At 52.1% G+C, this 23,927-nt stretch overlaps 1 protein-coding gene across 2 annotated transcripts in view; it reads left to right on the top strand.

The window, feature by feature from the left end:
- Nucleotides 1-7,697, top strand: part of PPP1R16A (protein phosphatase 1 regulatory subunit 16A) — a 55,142-nt gene extending 47,445 nt beyond the window's left edge. For both annotated transcript variants that reach the window (XM_066624013.1, XM_066624014.1), the window contains exons 6-11: nt 278-402; nt 1,203-1,328; nt 2,461-2,536; nt 3,149-3,278; nt 3,499-3,661; nt 5,719-7,697. In XM_066624013.1, coding sequence (XP_066480110.1) covers nt 278-402; nt 1,203-1,328; nt 2,461-2,536; nt 3,149-3,278; nt 3,499-3,661; nt 5,719-6,105 — 1,007 coding nt within the window. In that variant the 3' untranslated portion in view covers nt 6,106-7,697. The remainder of the gene's footprint in view (nt 1-277; nt 403-1,202; nt 1,329-2,460; nt 2,537-3,148; nt 3,279-3,498; nt 3,662-5,718) is intronic.
- The last annotated feature ends 16,230 nt before the right edge of the window (nt 7,698-23,927 follow it).

The raw sequence follows: 23,927 nt of genomic DNA, 5'->3' as shown, positions 1-23,927 counted from the left end.
ATGGTTCTCAAACATTGGCTGTGCGCAGAAGAGGCAGCTGTGCCTTCCAAGGCCTTTACAGAGGGGAGGAAAAGGCCGCTTCTGCAGCTGGGGGATTTGGCAGCTGCTTTGGGAGTGACCAGTGAGGGAGCGCGTGACTCAGTCAAGGAGGTGGTACTGGATGGCTTGTAGCACTACAGTGACACTGGTTTTGGTTGCCCACAAAAGGCACTTGTGGTCTGTTGCATGGTGCTGCTGCTGCCACAGCTGGAATGCATGCCCTCCTCCCAACCTGCAGGTGTAACTCAGGAGACAATTGAGGAATCCCGCTCAGCCGTCGAACATGCGATGCTGAGCGACATCCGTCGGCTGGTGAAGGAAGGTGTTGACCTGAACACTCCGTTGGACCACAGTGCCACCCTGGTGAGAGGGGCGCTCAGAGCCCCATTATGGGAGGGAGCAGGGCAGTCTGAACACACTTGGACTGGAATGACCTCTCTCACCCTCCCTCTTGCTTTTTGAAATGGGGTAGTGTCATTTGTAGGGCTGCAGGTGAGCTGACATTTATCTAGTCCATCCCAGTCCACAGCTCCCAAACAACTGGCTCTCTCCTCCCTTGACTCCCCGTCTGCCTGGGCCAGTCTCTGCTTTGAGAGTGCTGCTGCCAACTTTCAGAGGGAGGTCCTGTTGGAGCCGAGTGTGTGTCCTTAAGGGTCAGGCAAGCAGTTTGCTGCCTAAGCAACTAAACGTTCTGCTTAGTTGAGTGAGGGACTGTCGTTCCTTGGGAGAAGCTCTAGCCCAGAGGTTGAGCCTGTAGTTTGCTTGTAAAAGGTCTGGGTAGGCTCAGTCCCTGACAGCATCTCCAGGGAGGCCTAAGAATGCTCTCCTTCCAACCTGCAGGTGTAACTCGGGAGACAATTGAGGAATCCCGCCTCAGGCAGGGGCCTGAAGCCCTGGAGGGATATTGGTGTGGGTAATCCTGAGCCAGACAGAGTGCTGGGCCAACTCCATACGAGGCAACTGTGTAGCAGTGCCAGACAGTGGCGCATGGTGCAACACCCCCCTGACCGGTGGTGCCTGTGATGCTCAGCCTGGTTCAGCTGTCCCTTGACAGAAACCACCCACAGTTGAGCAGAGTTTGGGCAATGGGCATGCTGTTCCCAGAGAACACTGTCTTGTCCGTTTTCCCCTGCCCCCCATCTCACCCTGCTCTCTGCCCACAGCTGCACATTGCCTCAGCCAACGGCTACCTGGAGGCTGCTGAGTTGCTGCTGGAGCACAAGGCCAGCATGAGTGCCACAGACAATGATGGGTGGCAACCGCTGCATGCTGCCGCTTGCTGGGGTCAGGTGAGTGCTTCAGGCTGGCAGGACAGGTGCCAGCAGCAGAGAGAGAGGCCGGCTGAATTGGTGGGGGAGCACCTGTTTTCAGTGGGATGCTGACCCCTGGTGGCAAGCCAGCTTGGGCACACCTTTCTTGGAATGTATTGAAATGGTAATCTGATTAGAGCTAAGATGGCACTTGCACCCCCTGCTGAATTCTGTTGGGAGATGAGCCAAAGAGGCAAAGGGCAGATGGCAGTAACGCCAGCAGTCGGCCGGCCACCCTGTTCCCAGCCATGCCTGCTTCAGATAGAGGAATCCCGGTCACGGATTCTGTGCACTCTCTCTGGATGTCAGGAAGGAGGCTCTGGAGCAGTTCCAAGCTAGGAAGAGGGTGGTTGGTGCTGGAATCTGAAAGGCCAGTCCTATAAGGAAAGGGACCTGGTAAGAGTGAAGACACTGGGAAGCTCATCCTAAGGAAAAGAAAATTATGGTTGGCTGGGGAGAGACCGTAGAGCAAATGCGAAGAATGTCAGGAAGAAGAAGGCCTTCTAGCCCATCGAGTGAGGTTGTAAAGTGCCAGGAGAAGCTTCCGGTTAAAGGGAACTTGATGGTGCTGACCACATTTCAGCCGTGGAATAAGCAGAAGTGGCTTATCCTTCACTGGAGTAAGGCAGCCACCTTGGGCAGTGGAGTGATCTACCCAGAGCTGGCATCCTGTTTTTCTTGGCTCAAAGCTGGGATTGTCAGGTTGTAGCATTTCCTTTATGGCCACATGGGATGCACATGGCTTAGCACTGCATTGGTCCCTAAATCCTCATTTTGCAGTAGAGAGCAGTCAGATCAAAGTTCAACATCCCAGTTCCACCAGTGGCAGTCTGGAGCTGTCAAGCAGTTGCCTTCTCCCAGTGTCATGTCTGCCCACCCCCAGCAGCTGGTATTTAGTAGCCTGGCAGCTGGTTTTCAGAGGTACCCTGAAGCCTCTGAGCACTGTGGTTCTGTTCAGCTGCCAGGGCCAAGAGATGGACCCCACCCTTTTAAGCTACCTGAATCAGTAACCATCTCTGCAGCTTGTGATGGTGAGTTCTGTACACTTAACAAGGTATGGATAGATCTGTATTTCTTTGTTCCGCTAAAACCTCTTCCCTGCTGCTGACAGATTCATCTGGTGGAGCTGCTGGTGGCACACGGAGCAGACCTTAATGGGAAGTCAGTGTTGGACGAGACCCCACTTGGTGAGCAGGAGTGGGGGGCAAAGTAAATAGAGGCCAGTAGAACTGTGGTGGCGACATTGGCTACCTGAGTTGCCAGTTGTGTTTCATGGGCTCTGGTGCACATCCTTCTTGTCAGTAGCATGTGGCCTTCAGGGGCCAAAGACCAAAGCACTGCTGCTCCTTTCTGGGGTGATGGTGTCTCTTTGCTGCCACCTCTGGAGGGTATAGAGTCAGCTCCTGGTGTTGCCCTGCCCTGAGTTGTCTTGGCTGCACCACAGTCAACAATTAACATGGACCTCTGTGGAAAGCAGCCAGTATAGGGATTGTGGCTGGCTAGAGTACCATGTGCCCAGTGATAGAATCTGGTATCTAGTGTGGAATTTGGCACCAGTTATCTGCTTTATTTTTTCCAAAAATCAGGTCTCTCAACCATATGGCTGTGGAGTAAAACATGACAGAGTATAGCAGAATGTGGTAAAATCTCAGAAGACATACCAGGCCTGCCTGCCTGACCTCTTTCCACCTTCCCACTCCTTACTAGAAAAGAGCGATTGGGGAGGAGTCACCCTGGTGGCTCAAGGGCTGCTGGGTGATGGTGATGGTGCTCTCTCATGTGTTTCCCTTTCTCACAAGATGTGTGTGCAGATGAAGAAGTGCGTGCAAAACTCCTGGAGCTGAAGCACAAGCACGATGCCATCATGAAGTCGCATGACAAGCACAGGTCGCTGCTCCAGCGCCGCACTTCCAGTGCTGGCAGCCGAGGGTATGGACCAGGGTAGCTGGGGGCAGGTGGAGGGTTGAACCAGCATTGCCGAACGGCTAGAGCAGGGATGACTAAGGAAGGATTGGTTGGCCCTGATTGGGGCCAGGCGGGAGGGGCTGTTTACTTCAAGAGCGCTCGGGAGAGAGGGGGTCCGTCACAGTGCGCCGGGCTGAAGCCTGAGCTGAGCCCGACCAAGCCACTTGCTCTCCTTTGCCTCCAGGAAAGTGGTGCGGCGGGTGAGTGTGACAGAACGCACCAACCTCTATCGCAAAGAGCATGAGAAGGAGGCCATTGTCTGGCAGCAGGTGGGACAGCGCGAGAGTGAGGGAGAGGTGGAGGATGAGGACCGGCAGACAGACACTGAGCTCCAGCTGCGTGTCTTGGTGAGTTGGTCCTAGCCCCGAGACCCCGCGTGCAAATCGTGCCCATTTTCCCTCCTGCCCGTCTGGCCAGAAATCACTGTTCATTAGTGGCCACCAGGTGCTCGCGGGCCCTTCTGTACTAAGTGCCTTTTCCTGTTGCAAACGGAATAATTTTTTTAAAACTCTCAACCCTACTGATTAAATTTGGCTCCTGGCAAATGAGCTCTAAAGTTGTTGCTGTTGGTCAATCTGGTGGTCAGGTTCACTGAAAAGGCTTGTTGTCTTCTTTAAAATCAAACTACAAAGAAAGTTTGTTCGAGCATCTCGCTCAAGCCCTGATGTGTGGAAAGGAAGCCCAGGTGGGCAAGTTGAACACGAAAAGAGCCCTGCTGGATCAGACCGGGGACCCACCAAGTCCAACTTCCTGTGTCTCACAGAGGCCTCATGGAGCACTCAAGATAGCAAAATATCTGTATTCTGCTGTCACCCCCTTGCATTCAGAGATGAGCTACCTTTAAAACTCAGAGGTTGCATTCAGTCATCATCACTACATCCAGTGGAAAGGAGTTCCACAGATCATTTATGCATCGGGTAAGGAAATATTTCCTTTTGACTCTTCTAATTCTTCCCCCAGACAATTTCCATGGATGTCCCTGGGTTCTGGTATTGTGCAAGAGGGAAAAGGACTTTCCCCTATCCACTCTCTCGATCTACTGAATCATTTCATATGTCTCAATCATCTCCCCCTTCAGGTGCCTTTTTTGTAGACTGGCCCAAACACTGTGGCCTTTCCCAGTAAGAGAGGTGCCCCAGCCCACTCATCATTTTTACTGCTCTTTTCTGCTCCTTTTCCAATTCCCCTGTATCCTTTTTGAGATGTGGCAACCAGAACTGGACACAGTACTCCAGAAGTGGCCTCACCTTCGATTTGTACAATGGCACAATATTGATGTTTTTATTCTTAATCCCTTTTTTAATTATACCAAGCATGGAATTGGCCTTTTTCATGGCCACTGCACATTGGGTTGGCACTTTCATTGAGCTGTCGACCCGCACCCCAGGGCTTCTCTCCTGATCCGTCACAAACAGCTCAGTGTACATATGGAGTTTTGATTTCTTGCACCAGTGTGTCCTGCATTCTGCATGTTGCCCAGGCTTTTGCTATGCCAAGTGGCAACTCAGGGCCCAATCCTATCCAGTTTTCCAGTGCCAGTGCAGTCGTGCCAGCGGGGTGTGCGCAGCATCCTATGGTGGGGAGGTAGTCACAGAGGCCTCCTTAAGGTATGGGAACATTTCTTCTCTTACTTTGGGGCTGCATTGTGGTTGCACCTGTGCTGGAAAGTTGGGCAGGATTGGACCCTCAGCCTAGAAAAAAGGCACCTGAGGGGGGACATGATTAAGACATATAAAATTATGCAAGGGTGGATAGAGGGATGTTCTTTTATTTATTTTACTTACAGGTTTTTTATCCCACCTTCTCCCACACCAAAGGGGACTCAAGGTGGCTTTTCCCTCTCACGCAACACCAGAACCAGGGGACGTTCACTAAAATTGAGTGTTGGGAGAGTTAGGACAGACAAAAGAAAATATTTCTTTACTCAGCGTGTGGTTGGTCTGTGGAACTCTTTGCCACAGGATGTGGTGATGGCGACTGGCCTGGTTGCCTTTAAAAGGGGATTGGAAAGTTTCTGGAGGAAAAATCCATTACAGGGTACAAGCCATGATGTGTATGCGCAACCTCCTGATTTTAGAAATGGGCTATGTCAGAATGCCAGATGCAAGGGAGGGCACCAGGATGCAGGTCTCTTGTTGTCTGGTGTGCTCCCTGGGGCATTTGGTGGGCTGCTGTGAGGTACAGGAAGCTGGACTAGATGGGCCTGTGGCCTGATCCAGTGGGGCTGTTTTTCTGACTTCACAGCTGGAGTGTCCCCTGAACCTCTGTGGGGCTGGAGTACTGAAAGGTGTGGGTTTCTGGCAGGCCACAGAAGTGTGGCACTTGCCGCCTGCCCATGCACAGATAGGTGCGGGGTGTGTGTGTGTCGTGCCTGCCTTCATCCTTTTCTTCTGTGTCCAAGCAGGAGTCTGACCCTGAGGTGGAGGCAGAGGGACCAGGGGCGGAGCTGTCCCAGCGTAACGGCTCGGCCCACTCCAAGCACCTGTACTCCAAGCGCCTGGATCGCAGTATCCCCTGCCAGCTGGCCACACAGGACGAGCTCGCCACCAGCCTTGGCAAGGAGAAGGCGCGTCACACGCTCGCAGACCTGAAGCGCCAGCGAGCAGCTGCCAAGCTGCAGCGGCACCACGCAGAGGACTTGGTGCTTGGCCCAGGTGACCTTCCGTTCTCTGACTCTGAGCAGAACTCTGTCTTTTTCACGGTGGCCAGTGGGGATCCCCCCCTTCTCAGGCTGACTGCTCCCGCTGAAGAGGTACCAGCAGAGAAGAAGCGCTGCTGCAAGGTGATGTGAGCATGGAGGAGCCTCCTCTTCGGGGCTGATCTCTTTTGGCACAAGCAGCGCACCTCCCATGGGCCCCTGCAGTGGCCTCAACCAGCTGCTCTTCAAGGGCCTGTCGACAGAGGGGACCCTCCTCAGACCGGATGCGAAGCACGAGCTCACTGCAGTGTCCCTTGTTTCCGGCACGGAAGTCTGGCCTGCTAAACCACCGTTCCCAGCACTCCATTTTCTAGGTGATGCCTTCTAGGACGTGGCCGTCTCCCAAGGTCGGATCTCTGTCTTTGGAGAAGATGACTGTCCAGCAGCCTCACGGCTCCCAAGAGGGCTGTTCCTGTCGCTGTTCTGCTGCTCTGGCAGGCCTCAGTGATCTCAGGGAAGGACAAGGCGACACTGCTGTGTTTGGGTTGTACTGTTGCCTGGCAAAGTGCCTGAGGGCATGAGTGAAGGCCAGTGCCCCTGCCCGCTGGGGTCTCAGGGCTGCTGTGCCTCGGCAGAGGGAAGGGGCAGGTCTCTGCTGTTCCGTGGACCTTTAGCAGGCAGGCTTCTTGGTGGAGGTGGGTGTGTGCGCAGCCTCAGCTTGCCTCCTGTGCCCCCCCACACTGTGCTGTGTCCGCCCCCCCCGGAAGTGCTTTCTGTAGCTCCGCTAGGAGTGAAAAGTGGAGGTTCGAGAAGGCCAGGAGAATCTCCAAGCGGCACGCTTGACATCAGTTGGAGGCTCTGGCTTGTTTGGCGCTGAGAGAGCCTTCTCCTGAGCTTCTGAGCAGCCCCTCCCCAAAGAGGCCAGCTGCTCCGCCTCCTTACAGAATGGGGGCTCCTTGTGTAGAAATGGTGCAGAGAAGGGCATGCTGGGGAGCAGAGTCGGGAAAAGGAAGCCTTTCTTGGGAAAGGAGCCTTTCCTTGGGCTCGAGTGCCCCCAGTGCACTCTGGGTGTCTTTCAGAGTGTGGTGGCTGCCAGCTGTTCTGTGTTGGCCTGAAAGCAGCTGAAGAGGGAGACTGTTCCCCTTGAAGTGGTCTGTGAATGGGCCAAACCAATGCAGCACCTCGAAGCCTTTCTCCTCCTCCCCTTGGCACAAAGCCACACTGTGATGATGGGTCAGGAGAAAGGTGTGGGTGGAAGTCCTGGCACCTCTCCCACCACACCCCTGACAAGAGTGGCCTCAGAGGGGCAGTATGAGGACTGTTGATGGCTGCCCGCAACGCATGGTGGCACTTGTGGTGGGAAAGAAGCCCCTTCCGTCCTCACTGGGAGTGATCTGGGCCTCTGTGCTTGTGGTGTCGCCTTGGACTTTGACGCTGGGGGTTCGAATGCTCTGGTGTGTCTGGGCTGAGGCTGGGTGACCTCTGGAGCTGCTCAGACAGACCACCTGGCCTCCATGTGGGGGGGGGGGGCTGCTGCTCCTTCAGTTCTCGGGCCCCAATCCCCCCATCTGGTCTGGAGGGGACCAGCTCCCAGTGCCTTGCCCAACCCAGACATTTCTCTCTCTGTGGCCTTTCGTGCCCTGAGTTTTCTATTCTTTTTGCATAATCATTTTCTTGAAATGCTGACAGTACTTTTTCTAACTACTTGTTTGTATTTTTTAATCTTGACTGTTCTTGTCATTGATGAAGCAATAAATGAGTTGTCTTAAGCATCCTCACCAGCCTGCAGTCGTGGAAGATCAGCAGGAGGGGTGGGTGCTTGGAATCCACCCCCTCCACTGACAAAGTGATGTGTTCTCTGTCTCCTCTCCTCCCCCCTCATGTCCCCAGCAGGTGGTAGGAATCCTGGGAGGCTCCCGGTACTGCTGCTTCCCCCTTTGGGGGGGGGGGGGGGCTTGCTCTCTCCATCTCTTCTGCTCATTTGGCACAGTAAAAAACCAGGCTGACTTGCCACTGGCGCTTCTGCTCTCGTCCCTGTAGCCTGCTCTTTGGGTACAAAGAGCCCCACAGCCCTTTGAACCCCCTCCCTCTTTGGAGATTGTCAGCACCTGCCCTAGAGGTGGGCAAAGGTGGCAAGGCCAGGCCAGGGCCTGCTGAGCCTGTGGCCCGAGCAGGACCTCCTCTGATGCTCTGAGGAGCAAGCGGGGTCCCTCCAGCTGTGGCTCCCCAGGAGTCTTTCTGACTGCCCCGTGTCTGCAGTCTAGGGATGGCCGAGAACAGCAGCACCCTCCTTCCCTCCAGTGGGCCAGGAGCTGTCCTCAGGCCTCCTATCCGCCACTCTTCTGCTGCCCCAGACATCTTTCCATACACACTGGGACTAGTTGGCCTTGTGCCTTCTAGGAAATGTGCTGTGGCCTGTCAGAGGTCTGTGATGAACTGCTGGAGCTGGGCTTGCTGAGAGCGGACCAGAGTTGAGGCTTGTTTGGCTCACACAAGAGTTGCCTGCAGGATCAGGCCCAAGGTCCATCTGATCCAACATGACCCTCTCTGGCAGCTGGAACTGCCTGGCGTTCTGCTCCGGACCTGCAGTCACAGCCCAGGACTAGAGTTGGAGTGATCCTTCACGAAGCCCAAAGCGGCCCAACAGCAGCTTTGGCAGAAGAGATGCATCGCCTGTTTTTATTCGTTCAGTGGCCAAAGGTCTCAGCAGCCCCTGGCTCTTCCTCCCCCCCCTTCCTTTCTATGCCAGTGGCCTGGAATTGCCAGTGTGACACTGTTTGCTTTCTGACCCCAAGAATGTGAACAAAGTGCGGTGGGGTTTGTCCAGGAGGAGCCTCTACCTTTAGAATAAATTCTGCCACTTTAGCAGGCAGAGGAGAGAGGCAAAGCCCACAGGCCAGGCTGGTCCCAGGTTTGTTCTGCCCCTTTTCAGGAAGCCTCTGTGGCTGGACTCTTGCCGGAGCTAAGTGCTCATGTGCTTCCCCTCTCCAGGCAAACACACTGGATCAGAAGGCCTTGGCTTTGTTCCCCAGGGACCTCCACCCTCAGGCTAGCACTTGTACCTGGCAAGAGGCTCCCTCCTCCCCATGGGCTTCCTCCAGGTGATTGGCTCATTGCAGCTGGTCACTTGCCTTCTGGGTGCAGGCCTTGATCCAGGACAGTTGCCTTTCCTTTCATTTGTTGCCCTGGCCAGAGATGGCCCTGCCCGGGAGGGGGGGGGGGCTGGCTGGCTCCCTTGCCTCATGAAATGAAGGGCAAGGGCGGGGAAGAGAACCCTGACTGTCAGAAGGTCTTCTGAACACTAGCCCCACTGTGATGAATAGAAACATCTGAAAGTGAATGAAGAGAAGGGTGGTGCTGCTGTTCATTGCAGGGGACTTTTGTGCAGGAGAACTGCTGGGTGCACTGGCCCCTGTAGTAATTTGGTGGGCTGGAGGTGCTACCTGGATCCTCCCCCCAAATGCCTTCCTGGCTGGGTGTGGAATCCTCCTCCACAGGTGTGGATGCTCTTCTTCCAAACATGCTGTTTGGTGGGTGGGATTTGGGAGGAGGACAGCTGCTGGTGATCCTTTCCAACCATTAGAAGTGTTCCTTCTCAGCTTTGCCTGTATGTGGTTTTGTCCCTGAGGCTCTCAGCTGCTGAATTGGCACCTGTCTTCTTTCTTCCTCTCTTGTTCTGTTCTGTGGGATCTTGACAGGGGTGGGGGGAAGGGGGTAAAGAGAAAATGTGTCCTTTTGGGCTGCCTGTGGCTTTTCTGGGCGGAGGCGATAGGTATTTATTTGATTAATTTATATCCTGTGCATCAGTATAAATCTGAAAGCTCTTCAACCTCTCCAGACTGAGAGCAAAGTCCAAAGTCCAGCTGAAATGTCTGCGTGACTTCCTCTTTGTAGAGGAAGACGATGCAGCTGTCGATTTTTGCAGAAGATGCATCTTTGCAGATGATGCAGCTGTCACCATCCACACTGCCAAAGATCTTCAGCAGCTCATGGATCGTTTTAGCAAGGCCTGCCCAAGACTTTGGATTGACAATAAGCCTGAAGAAAACCCAGGTCATGGTTCAGGATGTGGACTCACCTCCCTGCATTACAATCTCTGCACATGAACTGGAGGTTCTCCATGACTTTGTGTACCTTGGCTCAACAATCTCCGAAACTCTTTCTCTCGATACTGAGCTAAACAAACGCATCGGTAAAGCAGCTACCATGTTTTCCAGACTCACAAAGAGAGTCTGGTCCAACAAGAAGCTGACGGAACATACCAAGATCCAAGTCTACAGAGCTTGCGTCCTGAGTACACTTCTTTACTGCAGCAAGTCATGGACTCTTAGCTCACAACAGGAGAGGAAACTGAACACTTTCCACATGCGCTGCCTCTGACGCATCCTCGGCATCACCTGGCAGGACAAAGTTCCAAACAACACAGTCCTGGAATGAGCTGGAATCCCCTGCATGTATGCACTGCTGAAACAGAGATGCCTGCGTTGGCTCTGTCATGTCGTGAGAATGGGTGATGGCCGGATCCCAAAGGATCTCCTCTATGGAGAACTTGTGCAGGGAAAGTGCCCTACGGGTAGACCACAGCTCTGATACAAGGACATCTGCAAGAGGGATCTGAAGGCCTTAGGAATGGACCTCAACAGGTGGGAAACCCTGGCTTCTGAGCGGTCCACTTGGAGGCAGGCTGTGCAGCACGGCCTTTCCCAGTTTGAAGAGACACTTGGCCAACAGTCTGAGGCAAAGAGGCAAAGAAGGAAGGCCCATAGCCAGGGAGACAGACCAGGGACAGACTGCACTTGCTCCCAGTGTGGAAGGGATTGTCACTCCCGGATTGGCCTTTTCAGCCACACTAGACGCTGTGCCAGAACCACCATTCAGAGCACGATACCAGAGTCTTCCGAGACTGAAGGTTGCCAACAGTATAAATATTTGTACTGTGGCACAGAAACAAAACACAGTGGTATCAAAACTGGAGCTGAACATAAACCAACAGAAGAATAATGGAGAGAAAACAGCAAATGATGTTTGCCTTAAAATGAGTGCCGCTGAATTCTACAGGAGAAGGCCTTTGCTTGATGCCCGAAGGATCTCCAAGTAGGTACCCGTGGAACCTCCCTCGAGCAGTGGAAAAGGCCCTGTCTCTGGCATGTGCCTTGCTTCCCAGGGGAGGGAGGAGGTGGAGAAGAGTGCTGATGAAGACTTCCGCACCTCAGCAGGCTCAAGTGGTCCTTGGCCGTTCACAGACTCATATGGGTTTGGTTGGGCACAGGCTGTTGGTGCTGAGGCCGGGGAGCGCAGGCAAGGCAGCCAGGGAGTGAAGAGCTCAGCCTCCTGGGCAGTACTGTAGCTTGTGGCCTTTGACGGCCGAGAGCGTGAGCTGATCTGAACTTCTCCACTAGCATGAGATGACTTGGCCGCCCCTTGCCTCCTGTCTGCAAGACAGTGAAAACAGCCCTTCTTGCAGGGTGACTGGAGGAGTGCCCAAGCGAGTGTCCTCATGAAGTGCTATGAGCTCTTTGGAAAGGCCAAGGGCTGTCCTTCTTTGCTGGACGAATTGCCCTAGATTAATTGCAACCACCTGGCTCCGTAGTCACCCTTGAGGGGCACACACAGTAACACTGCCAACAAACATGCGGTCACAACTTGGCCAGGCTGTGCTCCTTGTCACAGCCATCAGTGTGCAATTCCTTAAATGTGGCAGGAAGATATTATTTCTGCCAGCTGGCCGTGTACACCTGTGCTTTGTTTTGATTAAATAAAGAGAACTAAATTGTATTGCAAAATGAAGAATATCCCAGCATCCCGTCAGGTGCCTCAGAATGCACTCCCTGGCACCCGGGAGGGCATTCAGAGGGGGATACCTTGAAAACCCAGGAAAAAAGAGCTCATACAATTATCCTTATTTATTTCCCTATTTAATAATTTCTGTTCCACCATTCCATGTCAAAATAAGCACAAATTGGTTGACAATGAATAGCTAATTAGAAGCAGAAACAAAAAATATGCAGAAACAGCAGTATGAAGCAATTCCTTGTTCCACTGGTGGAAAAACAGGCCATGGGCCACCTGGCATGGATTCCACAGGTCAAAACTGGCTGCTCAGAGGCCCTGCCTCTGGGGTTGGTCAGGTGCACCTGAGGGCCCAGTCCTATCTGACTTTTCAGTGCTGATGTACCTGTGCCGGCGCGGTGTGCGCTGCATGCTGTGGTGGAGGGATAGCCATGGAGGCCTTCTCAAGATAGGGGAACATTTGTTCCCTTAACTTGGGGCTGCGTTGTGGCGGCATCAGAGACCAGGCTGTGAGCACGGCTGTTGAGGCTATTCTAAGGGCTTGGGCAGGTTCACAGAGGAGCAAACAGTCCTTGGGTCAGACTGTTCAGGGCTTTAAAGGCCAATATTAACACTGAGCCCAGAAGCAAAAAGGCAGGCACACATATGTTTGAGCAAATTTAGGATTTTTTTGGGGTGCTGAATCCTAAAATGGCACTGGTTTTGCCTGATTGGCTCCAGTTTGGGGGATACGGCCCAACTACTTTGTTTACCTCATGAGGAAGCTGCTTGAACCAGCATATAAGGTGGCTATGCTGTACCCCTAAAACTAGAGCCAATCAGGCAAAACCAGTGCCATTTTAGGATTCAGCACCCCAAATATATCCAAGATAAGTCTACCTTTCACAACGAAATGCATGTAGGTCTGTGTAATAGAAGCAGGACAGGATCTGCCGCACTCTGGTCTTGTTGCACCCTCCACTTGGTTCCCAGAGTCAGCTGCATGCGGAATCCTTTGCAGTAGCTGAGCCTGGCTGAGAGGAGGGTGCATGTCCCTGGACCATGTCCCCCGAGTCCAGACAGGGCTGCATCCGGTACACTCCCCAAAGGTGTTTCTGGTCACAAGTGCAAAAAAAAAAAAAAAAATTGGAGCAAGATGGGAAGGAAGAAACAGGATGGGAAGCCTGAGGTGGGTGCTCGCAGCCAAAGAGGTGGAGGTCACATTGCACGTGTACCTGACATGCCTCGACTTCAACCTTCCTCCTGGGCTCTCAGATAATCTCAGCGCTTCCAAATATGCCTGGAAACCGGTGTGCAGCGTCCAGCTGTGCGCTCTCTTTCTCTGAGGAATCTGTCTGGTTTTCTCCCTCTTCTTGTTCTATCAGATTCTTCTTTCTTAGGGAGTTTTCAGTACGCAGGGCTTTCCTTACTGTTTGCTCCCTGGGCTCAGAGCTGGATTTCAACTCAGGCCTCTCTACTTGTGAATAATCCCTTTACTCATCCACTTTGTTGCTTTTCCTGATCCTTAAAAACATTTTTATGTCTTTGCAAATGGTTTCACATGTGCTCACTTGCAAGTGGCCAAATCCTTCCCTTGCCATACTGTAGCCAGGCAGGAACAACACGAAGGCACGCACTGCATGCTGTGGGGAAGTGGGGAGAGAGACCTGGAGGCAAACTGAAGGTAAGTAAAAAACCTGTTTTGCTTATCTCTGCATGATATGGGCTTTCTTGGACCTGTGTAAGTACAAGGAAAGGAGCCGCGTAGCCTGGAAAATGGAAGATAGGATCTGACGTGCATGTTTGCTGCCAAGAGCCAACCCCTCCAGCTTGCTCCTCACCCCATGATGTCCCCTGATCTGCCCAGAAACTCTCCCTGCTGTCCCCCTCCCCACCCGTGAAATGCCCCCTGCCACCCTACCAGCCCTGATGGGGTTTGGTAGCTGCAGCAGCGTAAGGCTTTGCAGCAGAGGCTCAGGCTGGCCTGGTGATGCTGTGCTCCATGCGCCGTCACAGGGCCTTTTACAACACTGTCCTGCTGTTGTAAATTGGAGGGTGAGTTTGGGCCACTGATAGTCACCAACCTGATGGACAACCTTTTTCCCCATTTTCTGTTTTTCCTGGGTCTCATTTTTGAACAAAGAGAATTCTTAATATCTGTTTTAAATGGTTGGGCTTCTTCTCTTTTGCTTCCACGCCCCGTCCCTATTTTATTATTTTTAATCTCATGTTTCCCTTACACTTTATTTCTGTCTTTTGATTAGCAGCCCGTTTCCCAGTCAGGTTCACTTTTTGTTCATAGGAAGAGTTGTCAGTTGGGAAGGGCTGCAGTGTGGAGTGGAGTCCCTGCACTGCAGACAGGAAGGGCTCAGTGGTGGGGCACTTTGCTTCAGGTGGGGCAAAGAAAAGGTTCCTCCTTGAAACCCTGGAGAGCCACTGTTGCCGAAACTGAACGTTTGACTCAAGCGAAGGTAGCATGTTCCTCATTATAGTCTTAATTGCCTCCTAGTTGATAACGAACTCTTCAGTACACATAGTGAATTGTGAACAAATTTTGCATTTCCCTGTGTTTCAGGTGCCATCCCCCTAGTGGAGACCAGAACAGAGACTTCCATTTTCCAGTATAACTTAAGGACAGCCAGTTTAATGGACACTAAATTTACGGTTTTGAACCTCGTAGGCTTCCTTCTCTGTCTGAATTGCACAACACCTTTTGTCAGGTTGTTTTTCATGCTCATCATGCACAGCCATTCCGAGGTCATCCTCCAACTTCTTTTGCAGCGTTGTGAAGGAATGCTGGGTACACCTGTCTTTTCACATGAGAGCCTGGTTGCTGGATCAGTCCGGAGTGGGCACATCTAGTCCAGCATCCTGATTTCCTCAGTCAGGGCCAGCCAGGTGCTTCCTGGAAGATCATGGGGGGGGGGGGGAATGAAGGCACCTCCCCTCCCTCACTGCTGCCCCTTGACTTCCAGAGTCCAGAAGTCCAGCAGAACAAAGAGCCTTTGAAGATCTCTCCTCTGCCATGAATACATCAAATGCCCTTTTAGTAAACAGAAGCTTGTCTCACATGCTGCTTTGATGCTCTGGGTACTTGACCCTGGGTCGTCGCTGCTGCTGGTGGCCCCAGCTCCCACTACATGCCTTGCCAGATAGGTTCAGTTCTCATCATCCTTGACGTCAATCAGGTATCTTTGGAGGCCAAGCCCCTCGCTCAACTAGATGGCTCAGATAGGCTCCTTCTCAAACCCAGACTGCTGAGTAAGCCTGGCAGGCCTCCCTGGGTGACCTCACTTATCAGCAGGGTGAGGGATGCTCACACTTGTGCAACCAGCCCTTCAGTCCAGCAGGCAGTGAGGTAGGCAGGCAGGTAGAAATGCCTCAGGAGTTCCCAAGTGCAGCAAGCAATCAGGGTGTTTACCTGACTGGGAAACCAGTCAGGCTTGTCTAGCATTAAGCTGTGTGCAGGTCAGGCCCTCCTGGCTTTGCTTTCCTCCCATAGGGCCAGGCCTGGCTTCCTTTGTGATCGCTTGGTTGTGATCACTGCATTTATTTATTTTTAGAATTTGTATCCCACCTTTCTATCCCAGTAAAGGGCAATCAAGGCGGCTCACAAATAAAATCATATTAAAAACATAAAATATATAAATATGTATAAAAATAAGACATAAGAACATAAGAACATAAGAACAGCCCCACTGGATTAGGCCATAGGCCCATCTAGTCCAGCTTCCTGTATCTCACAGCGGCCCACCAAATGCCCCAGGGAGCACACCAGATAACAAGAGACCTCATCCTGGTGCTCTCCCCTACATCTGGCATTCTGACTTAACCCATTCCTAAAATCAGGAGGTTGCGCATACACATCATGGCTTGTACCCCATAATGGATTTTTCCTCCAGAAACTCGTCCAATCCCCTTTTAAAGGCGTCTAGGCTAGACGCCAGCACCACATCCTGTGGCAAGGAGTTCCACAGACCGACCACACGCTGAGTAAAGAAATATTTTCTTTTGTCTGTCCTAACCCGCCCAACACTCAATTTTAGTGGATGTCCCCTGGTTCTGGTATTATGTGAGAGTGTAAAGAGCATCTCCCTATCCACTCTGTCCATCCCCTGCATAATTTTGTATGTCTCAATCATGTCCCCCCTCAAGCGTCTCTTTTCTAGGCTGAAGAGGCCCAAACGCCGTAGCCTTTCCTCATAAGGAAGGTGCCCCAGCCCCGTAATCATCTTAGTCGCTCTCTTTTGCACCTTTTCCATTTCCACTATGTCTTTTTTGAGATGCGGCGACCAGAACTGGACACAATACTCCAGGTGTGGCCTTACCATCGATTTGTACAACGGCATTATAATACTAACCGTTTTGTTCTCAATACCCTTCCTAATGATCCCAAGCATAGAATTGGCCTTCTTCACTGCCACCGCACATTGGGTCGACACTTTCATCGACCTGTCCACCACCACCCCAAGATCTCTCTCCTGATCTGTCACAGACAGCTCAGAACCCATCAGCCTATATCTAAAGTTTTGATTTTTTGCCCCAATGTGCATGACTTTACACTTACTGACATTACACTTACTGACATTTCAAGACATTTGAAAACAATAAAACACAATAAAACAGATCCCAAAATTAAAATACGTTTCAAAACAAACAAAAAATGCTATTCCCCCTAGTGCAGCATAAAAAGGCTTCCCTAAATAAAAAGGTCTTAAGCCCCAGCCGAAAGGACTCTAATCAGGGCAAGGAAGTTCCACAGATGGGGAGACACCACCAAGAAGGCCCTCTTTCTTGCTGCTATCCCCCTCACCTCCACTGGTGGTGGCACAGTTTGAAGGTTCCCCTTCTGATGACCTGAGAGGACAGGTCGGATTTTATGGAAGGAGGCAGTCCCTCAAATACCCTGGACCCGAGCTGTATAGGGCTTCAAAAGTCAAAACTAGAATGGGAAACTACAGGCAGTGGAGAAGCCATGAGTGGGGCAGGGTCAGGAGGAGTTTTCTTCTGCTTCCTGGAGATGGGGAAAGCTTGATCGCTGTGGTTGTTTTTTGCCCCAGCCTGCATCACACAACACCCTTACATTTGCTGCCTTGCTGCCATTCACCCAGCCTGGAGACAGCCTTTCAGACCTCTGCAGTTTGGCTGGGTTTCCACCATTATAAATCTTTTGGTGCCACCTGCAAATGTGGCTACACCCGTGCCCTCCATGGTGGAAATTATCCATTTCCTCCTCCTCTCAACTTCCTTTTAATTTCTACAGTTATGAATCCATAAGAAGCCCCATATCTTATTTCAGGGCTACCGCGTTTATTCAAGAGCCCATCCTTGGTGAGGACTTTGTCAAAAACTGTTTGGAAGTCCAAGTGTATAATGTCTCGCCCACAAGCCGGCTGACAAAGACTTTGGAAAGGTGGATGAGGCAGGGCTGAAAGTGTGTTGATGGAAAGATGGATTTGAGCCAGCCACGGGCCTGTCTACCAGGCAGCAGTGCCTTCTCCATAGAAGTAACAGTGGCCGCACACATAGCAATCACGTTTGCGTATCTCTGCCGTCAGCCATCTGTTACAATGTGCATGTTGAGAGGGCCTGCATTCAGACAGAAATGTACCGGCAGGATTTCTCCAGAATGGGAACTCAGACCTCTATGAACATGTCAGTGGTGGAAATGACTCCTGTGGCGCTGGCCTCTCAGAGCAGCTGGGCCAGCCAGGAGTTCAAGGTCTTCTGTCATCTAGACCGGTGCAGTCACTTGGGCAGGAGGAGCTCCTTCCCCAAGTGGACTAGGCAGAGGTGCATTTACACTCAGCTGCCTGCACTGGAAACCTCCCCATGGTCATTACAGTTGCACCCTAAACAGAGGCACACACACCTCCTTTCCCGGACACAAGCAAATTAAAAGTTAATGCAAGTTAAAATGCCAGCCTCACTAAAAAGCAGGCTGTATGTAGATGGATTCTTTATTATGTATTTTTCACATTTTTTCTATCACCCTTCTGCCAAAGAGCTCAGGGTGGAGTATAGGATTCCTCCCTTCCTTTAGTCCAGGAGTCTCCAAACCCCGGCCCAGGGGCCAGATACGGCCCACAGCAAGCCTCTTTCTGGCCCTTTGCCAACCTCTTGTCCCCTGGAAGCCTCTGGCCCACTCAACTGAACATGACCAGAACTGTGCTTTGATTGTGCCTGGAGGGTGTTCTGAGGGCCAGAGAGGTTGAATGAATGAGCCCATTCATTCATTTACTCGCTCATCTAAGGTCCATCTCTAATTTATTTATTTAAATTTTATGTTTAATTTTTTTAAAATTTAAACATAAAACGTTTAAACGCCAGATATTTGATGCGGCCCTCTGACCAAGAAGTTTGGAGACCCCTGCTTTAGTCCTACAAAAACCCTGTGAGGTTTGAGAGACAGAATGACTGGGATGAAGCCCTCCTCTCCTTTACAGTTGCTTTCTCTCTTGAGGAGACCAGATACTACTGTGATGGATCTCACCACAAGTCACTGTCGTTGGAGGACACACAGGAAATCTGAAGGAGGGGGAGTAAGTGCCTCTTTCTCCACCTCTCCTTGGAAGGTTGGAGAGAAGTGTCTGCCATGTGAGAGGCATGCCTTGACCAGCTGCTGACATCTGAGCCGGCCTGAAGGACGTGTCCTCCTTCCAAGCCATACGTCTTGTCCAGAATTCCTTGCTCCTGCCTGTGATTTGCTGATAATTCTGAGAGGCTTGTGGGCCCGAGAGGGGGAGAAAGACCCCAGGAGGGGCGTTGACATGGCTGGGAGCCCATCTCCTGAGCAGGCCAGGAGGACTCAGGCAGCCCCCCTTGCCACAGGTGCACGCTGACTGTTGCTTGGGTTACATGCCAGCCCCCCACTTCCCCAAGAGGTGCAGGTAGGAAGTGAAGGGCTGGGGAGGGCGGGAACTGTTCAAAGAAAAAGCCCCATATCCCAGTACATGGGAAACAAAAAGTTTAATGTTGGAGAGGGGTGAGAATGGGGAGGGGGGAAGCAGCCCCCCCTTCCATTCACTGTGGAGTATTTAAGTTTCCAGGTAGCTTTTTGCCCAAAGTACTTTTCTTCTGTGCCTGTCTGATTCTCTCAGGACAGATGCATTTTTGGAAGTAATTTTGAACCCAAAGGATGCACTAGTTTGTTACTGATGCTTCGCCATCAGGCTGACATCTTCCCATTCTTGGTTGCCCCTCCGTTTCTGCTTCCTGTAATCAAAAAAGGGAAATCAGTTCTTTCTGTCTGGACGGCTTCAGCAGTTTCACGCTCAGAGCTTAAGAATATTGACTGGAGCCGGTTCAAGCCCAGAGAATTTGGCTTTGTGTAGGGTGTTGTGTAGGGTGTGTGTGTTTTGGATGACCCTTGAGGTCCTTTCCAGCCAACCACAGTGTCTCCTCAGCTCTAACACCCACCTTGCAACAGTGGTGATAGCTTGGCAAACCAAAGAGGGCCTGTCGGGCCTACAGGGTTGGTATAGCAGGCTGCCTGCCACTATAGCACAGCTGAGCTCAAATTTTGCAGCTGCCGTGAATAGATAAAGCGGCCGTAGGCCAGCTACTTGTCTCTCAGGCTCAGCCGTCTGTCTGCAGTAATTATATTAGCCTACCTTACAGGGGTGTTATAAAATACTTTGTACACCAAGATCTCCACTATATATATTTGCAGGTGCTGGGGGGAGGGGAGAGTCATGCAGTATCCACACAGTCGGCAGTCACCGGTTTGCACCTCATGACCCAGTTCTGACTGCTGCAGCAACCAAAGGAACCCGGCAATCCAGAGAGGCAACATTTTGAGTCAGGAGGCGAAACCGGTTGCAAGGAAGACAAGATAACATTGAAGTTAACCAGTAACCAGATGAGTAGCTGGCCCGCATCAGAGTGCTGCTTCGGCCGGGACAGCAGCTGTGTGAAACCAGGACAGACTCTCACAACATATGAGGGGCAGTGGTTGCCCTGGAGAGGAAGTGGGAGGCCAGCAGAAGTGTGCAGGCGCACCCCCACTCCTGGGGCTTCTCTGTGCCTTGCCGCATGTGTGTCAGGTGCCTCTCAGCACTAGCTTCTCCCAAGTCTCTGGGTCCAATTGGAGGGGCTGGTCATTCCCATCAAAGCCTAATCCAGTTTGGGACCCAAAGTGTGGAGAAACGCCTTCTGCCATGTGAATCTACCCAGTGTTCAGGGAGGCCTGCGCCATGTGGCGTTAGCAAGTGGATCTCTGCTGGTGTGGCCATGCCAGATACAAGGGATGGCACCAGGATGCGGGCCTCTTGTTGTCTTGTGTGGTCCCTGAGGCATCTGGTGGGCCGCTGTGAGATACAGGAAGCTGCACTAGATGGGCCTGAGCCAGCGGGGCTCTTCTTATGACGCAGTGTTCTTTGTGACAGCCCCCTGGATGTGGAATCTCTGCCTCAGGGGAATCAGGAGGCCTCCACTTGCTCTGCTTCAAAAAGACAAGAAGCAGCTGATCTGTCCAGATTTGAGGCTGGGAAGCTGAGCTGCTTCTGGGCCTGTTTTGGGGGAGTTTTGGTCAGGCTCTGCGTCTTTTTGAAGGCTTGATTCTTTTATAGTGAATTGCTTTTCTGCATTGATGCTCCTGTAAGCTGCCTTAGGACTCTCCAGTGAAAAGCAAGACATAACAAAACAAACAAAAAGCCCGGTTTCTACAATTTGCGGGGCCCTAGACAACCACAGTGGACTGAGCACCTTGTGGGCATTGGGTTATGTGGGGCTGGTGACAAGAGTTGTGTTCCACCAAACTTGGCCTGCATGCTGGGTAGGTCTTCCTCTGGGGTAGATTGTAATGTCTCCTGTGGGGCTTTCCCACCCTCTGGAAGACTGTCCATGAGTTACAGGGGTGTCGGGCGTGAGGGGTGTCACTCATAAGCATGTGCATGGATGCGCTCCTTTTGTCATTACTCCCGCACATGTGTGGGTCTGATTCTGACATTAGAATCAAGGCTGAAGTGCACAGGCTTCTCCTCTAAGGAGCTGGGGTGGAGAGAGTTGGGGTCTCTGTGGCATCAGGGCCTCTGTGCGGCTCCAGAGAGTTGAGACCCTCTCACTGGCGTGTTGGGCAAACAGGCTGGAGTGACTTGGCTGCCTGGGGCTGGTCCCTGGAGGCAGCTGCTCCTGCAAAGGTCAGGCCTGCCTGTCAGGCCACATGCAAAGGGAGGCGCCACCCGTTCTGTCCTGCCTCAGCCCTCCCTGGGCCTCTGCCTGCCTGATTAGCCGGAGGAGGAGACTCACCCAGTTTTTCCAGGGAGCCCTGCCTGCCCTGCCGGAGAGAGAGGAAAGCCCAGCAGCAGGTGAAGGCAGTTCACCTGGTGAGAGGGCCAGTCTCCGCAGCACCCCCTGCAGCCTGGCACAGGTAGGGCAGGCCTGGGCAAGGGGTGGCAGGGGCAGGATCTGAGGTGGGATGATTTGGGGGTGAGCCCCATCATTGCTCAGGACAGTTGACTGGCAACCTAGTTTCTTGCTCAAAATTGCTTGTTGCTGTACACCAGCAGGCTCACATGCGGAGACATTCACTGGCCCCTGCTCCAGAAGGGGGCTGCCTCTGCCTGCTTTTGCTCTAGGGGTCCTCACTAGCAACCCTCCTTTCCTCTCCCGAAGGGGGTCTGTGCCAGGCTGGAGAGCTTGTTTGTGGGGTCTGGAGATAAGGCCTTCTTGAGTTCCGGGGGTTGGAGCAATTTGTGTTCCATGGGGTCATGTGACACTGTGTGTGTGTGTGCATGCACGGGAGGGGCTGGCCTGGGGGTTCCCTGCAGTTAGGAAGTGGAGGTCTGTATAGCTGGGAAGTGCTTGTTCTTTAAGGAGTCCGGACCGTGCCCCAACAGAGCTGGGGGGGACAAGACGTTTGGCTACCTGTTATGGGAGGGTGGCGCCCAGCGTCCTCTGCAACGTGGGGAAGGAGGTGCCCCTCCTGCGCTACTCTGCAGCTTCCTTGGCACCCTGAAAAAGACTGCTTCCCTGGACGCCTGTACAGTTGGGGTGGCCTTGAGACTGGGGAGGGCAACTAGGAATCTTCTTGAGAGTTTTGTGGAACTTTCTCTGGGTGCTCAGAGAGGGGGTGCCTCTAATGACACTCCTTCCTTTGGTGCCCTTGGGCTGCTTTTGCCCAAGGGCTGAGGAGAGCACTATGCAGGGCAATAGTCTTTGCCCACCCCTTAGGCAAGGCTGCTCCTTAACACATCTTGGGGCTTGGCAAACCTCTGAGAGAGAGAGAGAGAGAGAGAGAGAGAAGGGGCTTCACCTTCCCCCTTCCCTGTGGAGCGGTTACATTTTCTCCCCCATCTTGTTCTCACAAGTGGGTGCATGTTTTGCTGATGGGACCCTCCCTGGCTTCGGTTTTCCTGCATCGCATGTTCCGGTGGTCTGGTGTTGATCTTTGGGGAGAAGGGTCCCTTTGGGGAGAAGGGCGGGGTATAAATAAAGTTTATTATTATTATCATCTCAGGCCCCCCTTCTCCACCTGCCACTTGGCCTTGTGCTCTTAGAGCACTGGTTCCCAACCTGTAGGGGCTTCCAGGCCACTGAGGTAAAAATTGAAATTGTTGTGGACCACACTACCCCCCTGCACACGAAAAAATACAATTAAATTTGTAATAATTAGAGAATATTTATTAGAGAAAGACTGATTATTTATAGAAAAGATTTCTGGGTTGCTGCTTTTGTTGCCAGCTGTGACTACAAATGGTCTGTTCTCTGCTCTCGCTGGTGGTCCATGAGGAAGCACCTCCCAAGCAAGTGCCCCCCCATGCACTACCAGAGATGGCAGGAAATGGACTGTCCACAGCCATAGCTGTCACTTCATTGACATTGAGTCTGTTCTTCACCCTCTCTGGTGGTCTGTGGGGAGAGCTCACGAAGCGAGATGCTTGAAGTGATCAAAGGTAATCTTTTTATTCTGATATCTTGTGGCCCAGGAACTACAGGTTGGGAACCAGTGCCTTAGAGAGAGGGGCTGGCGATGATATTTCCTAAATGTGAGGTGCAGCTCTTCTTGTCTCTCTTTCATCCCACGATCGGTAAGTGCGGCCTACGTGTGTGTCTTGTGCCTAGTGAGGCTGATCAACACAAGTCTGTGTAATCCCCCCCCCTGAGGTCCACCATAGGGCCACACAGATGCCTGGCTCCAGGGGTGGGCTTAAACCGGGTGCAGGACTTTCTACTCAACAGTAGCTGCTTGGTGGGGGGGGGGCATCCCAGTTGGGATTCACATGGGCAGGGAAGAGGAGGTTGGTACTTTTCCAGCCCCAAATGGTCTCCCTCAAGTGTAAATTTATTCACCAATTATTCATCTTTTATACCACTTTTCTCCCAGCTGGACCCCAAAGCAACTTACAAAAGCATATGAAATAACATAAAACAGTTCATAACAATTAAACCAAAATCAACAAAGAACATAAAAACAATTCACAACATTAAATCAACTAAAGACAACTTTGAAACAGTTAAAACCAGCATGATAAGAGAGTGAAGTAGACAATGACAGCAATAAAACCTGTCCATAAAAGCAGCAGAGGATTCCAGCACTAAAATGACCATCATCAAATAAGAAGGCCAATCTGAAGGGAACAGATTTTAGGGTTTCTCTTTCAGAGGGAGTGCGGCCCCATTCAGAGCAGGACAATAGCCCAATGCCCACAACTTGGAGTTCCTTATCAGGATCCTCTGTCTTGTCCAGATTTAATTGCAGATGAGTTGACCCTCATCAGAGTCCACCACCTCCAGGCTGCACTCCAGGCCCTCAATAGTCACCTTGGTAACTGGCTGAAAGGAGAGAGAGAGAGAGCTGGGTGTCATCCACATGCTGATGGCACCCACTCCAAATCCCTGGATGATCTCTCCAGGCAGTTTCATGTAGATATTAAATAGCATGGGGGACAGAACTGAACCCTGTGGCACCAAACACCTCAAGGGGCAGGGTGTCAAACAGGCACACCCCCCCCCCCAGCATCACCATTTGGGACTATCCGCCAAGTATGAGTATGAGTGGAACCACTGCAGAACAATGCCTCCAGCTTGACCAGTTGGCCCAAGAAGGACACCATGGTTGATGGTGTTGGAAGCCACTGAGAGGTCCAGCAGGGATGCACCCCCCTGTCCAGTCCCCAGCGTAGGTCATTCACCAACAAGGCCATCTCCATCCCAAAGCCTGGCCTGCAACTGCGGCCTCTACGACACCTGGAAACCTGACCGAC

This window comes from Tiliqua scincoides, chromosome 4 (genome assembly GCF_035046505.1).
Source record: "Tiliqua scincoides isolate rTilSci1 chromosome 4, rTilSci1.hap2, whole genome shotgun sequence".
Taxonomy (NCBI): Eukaryota; Metazoa; Chordata; class Lepidosauria; order Squamata; family Scincidae; genus Tiliqua; species Tiliqua scincoides.
Note: the sequence above shows the minus strand (reverse complement) of the source record. Positions and strands in the feature narration are given on the sequence as shown.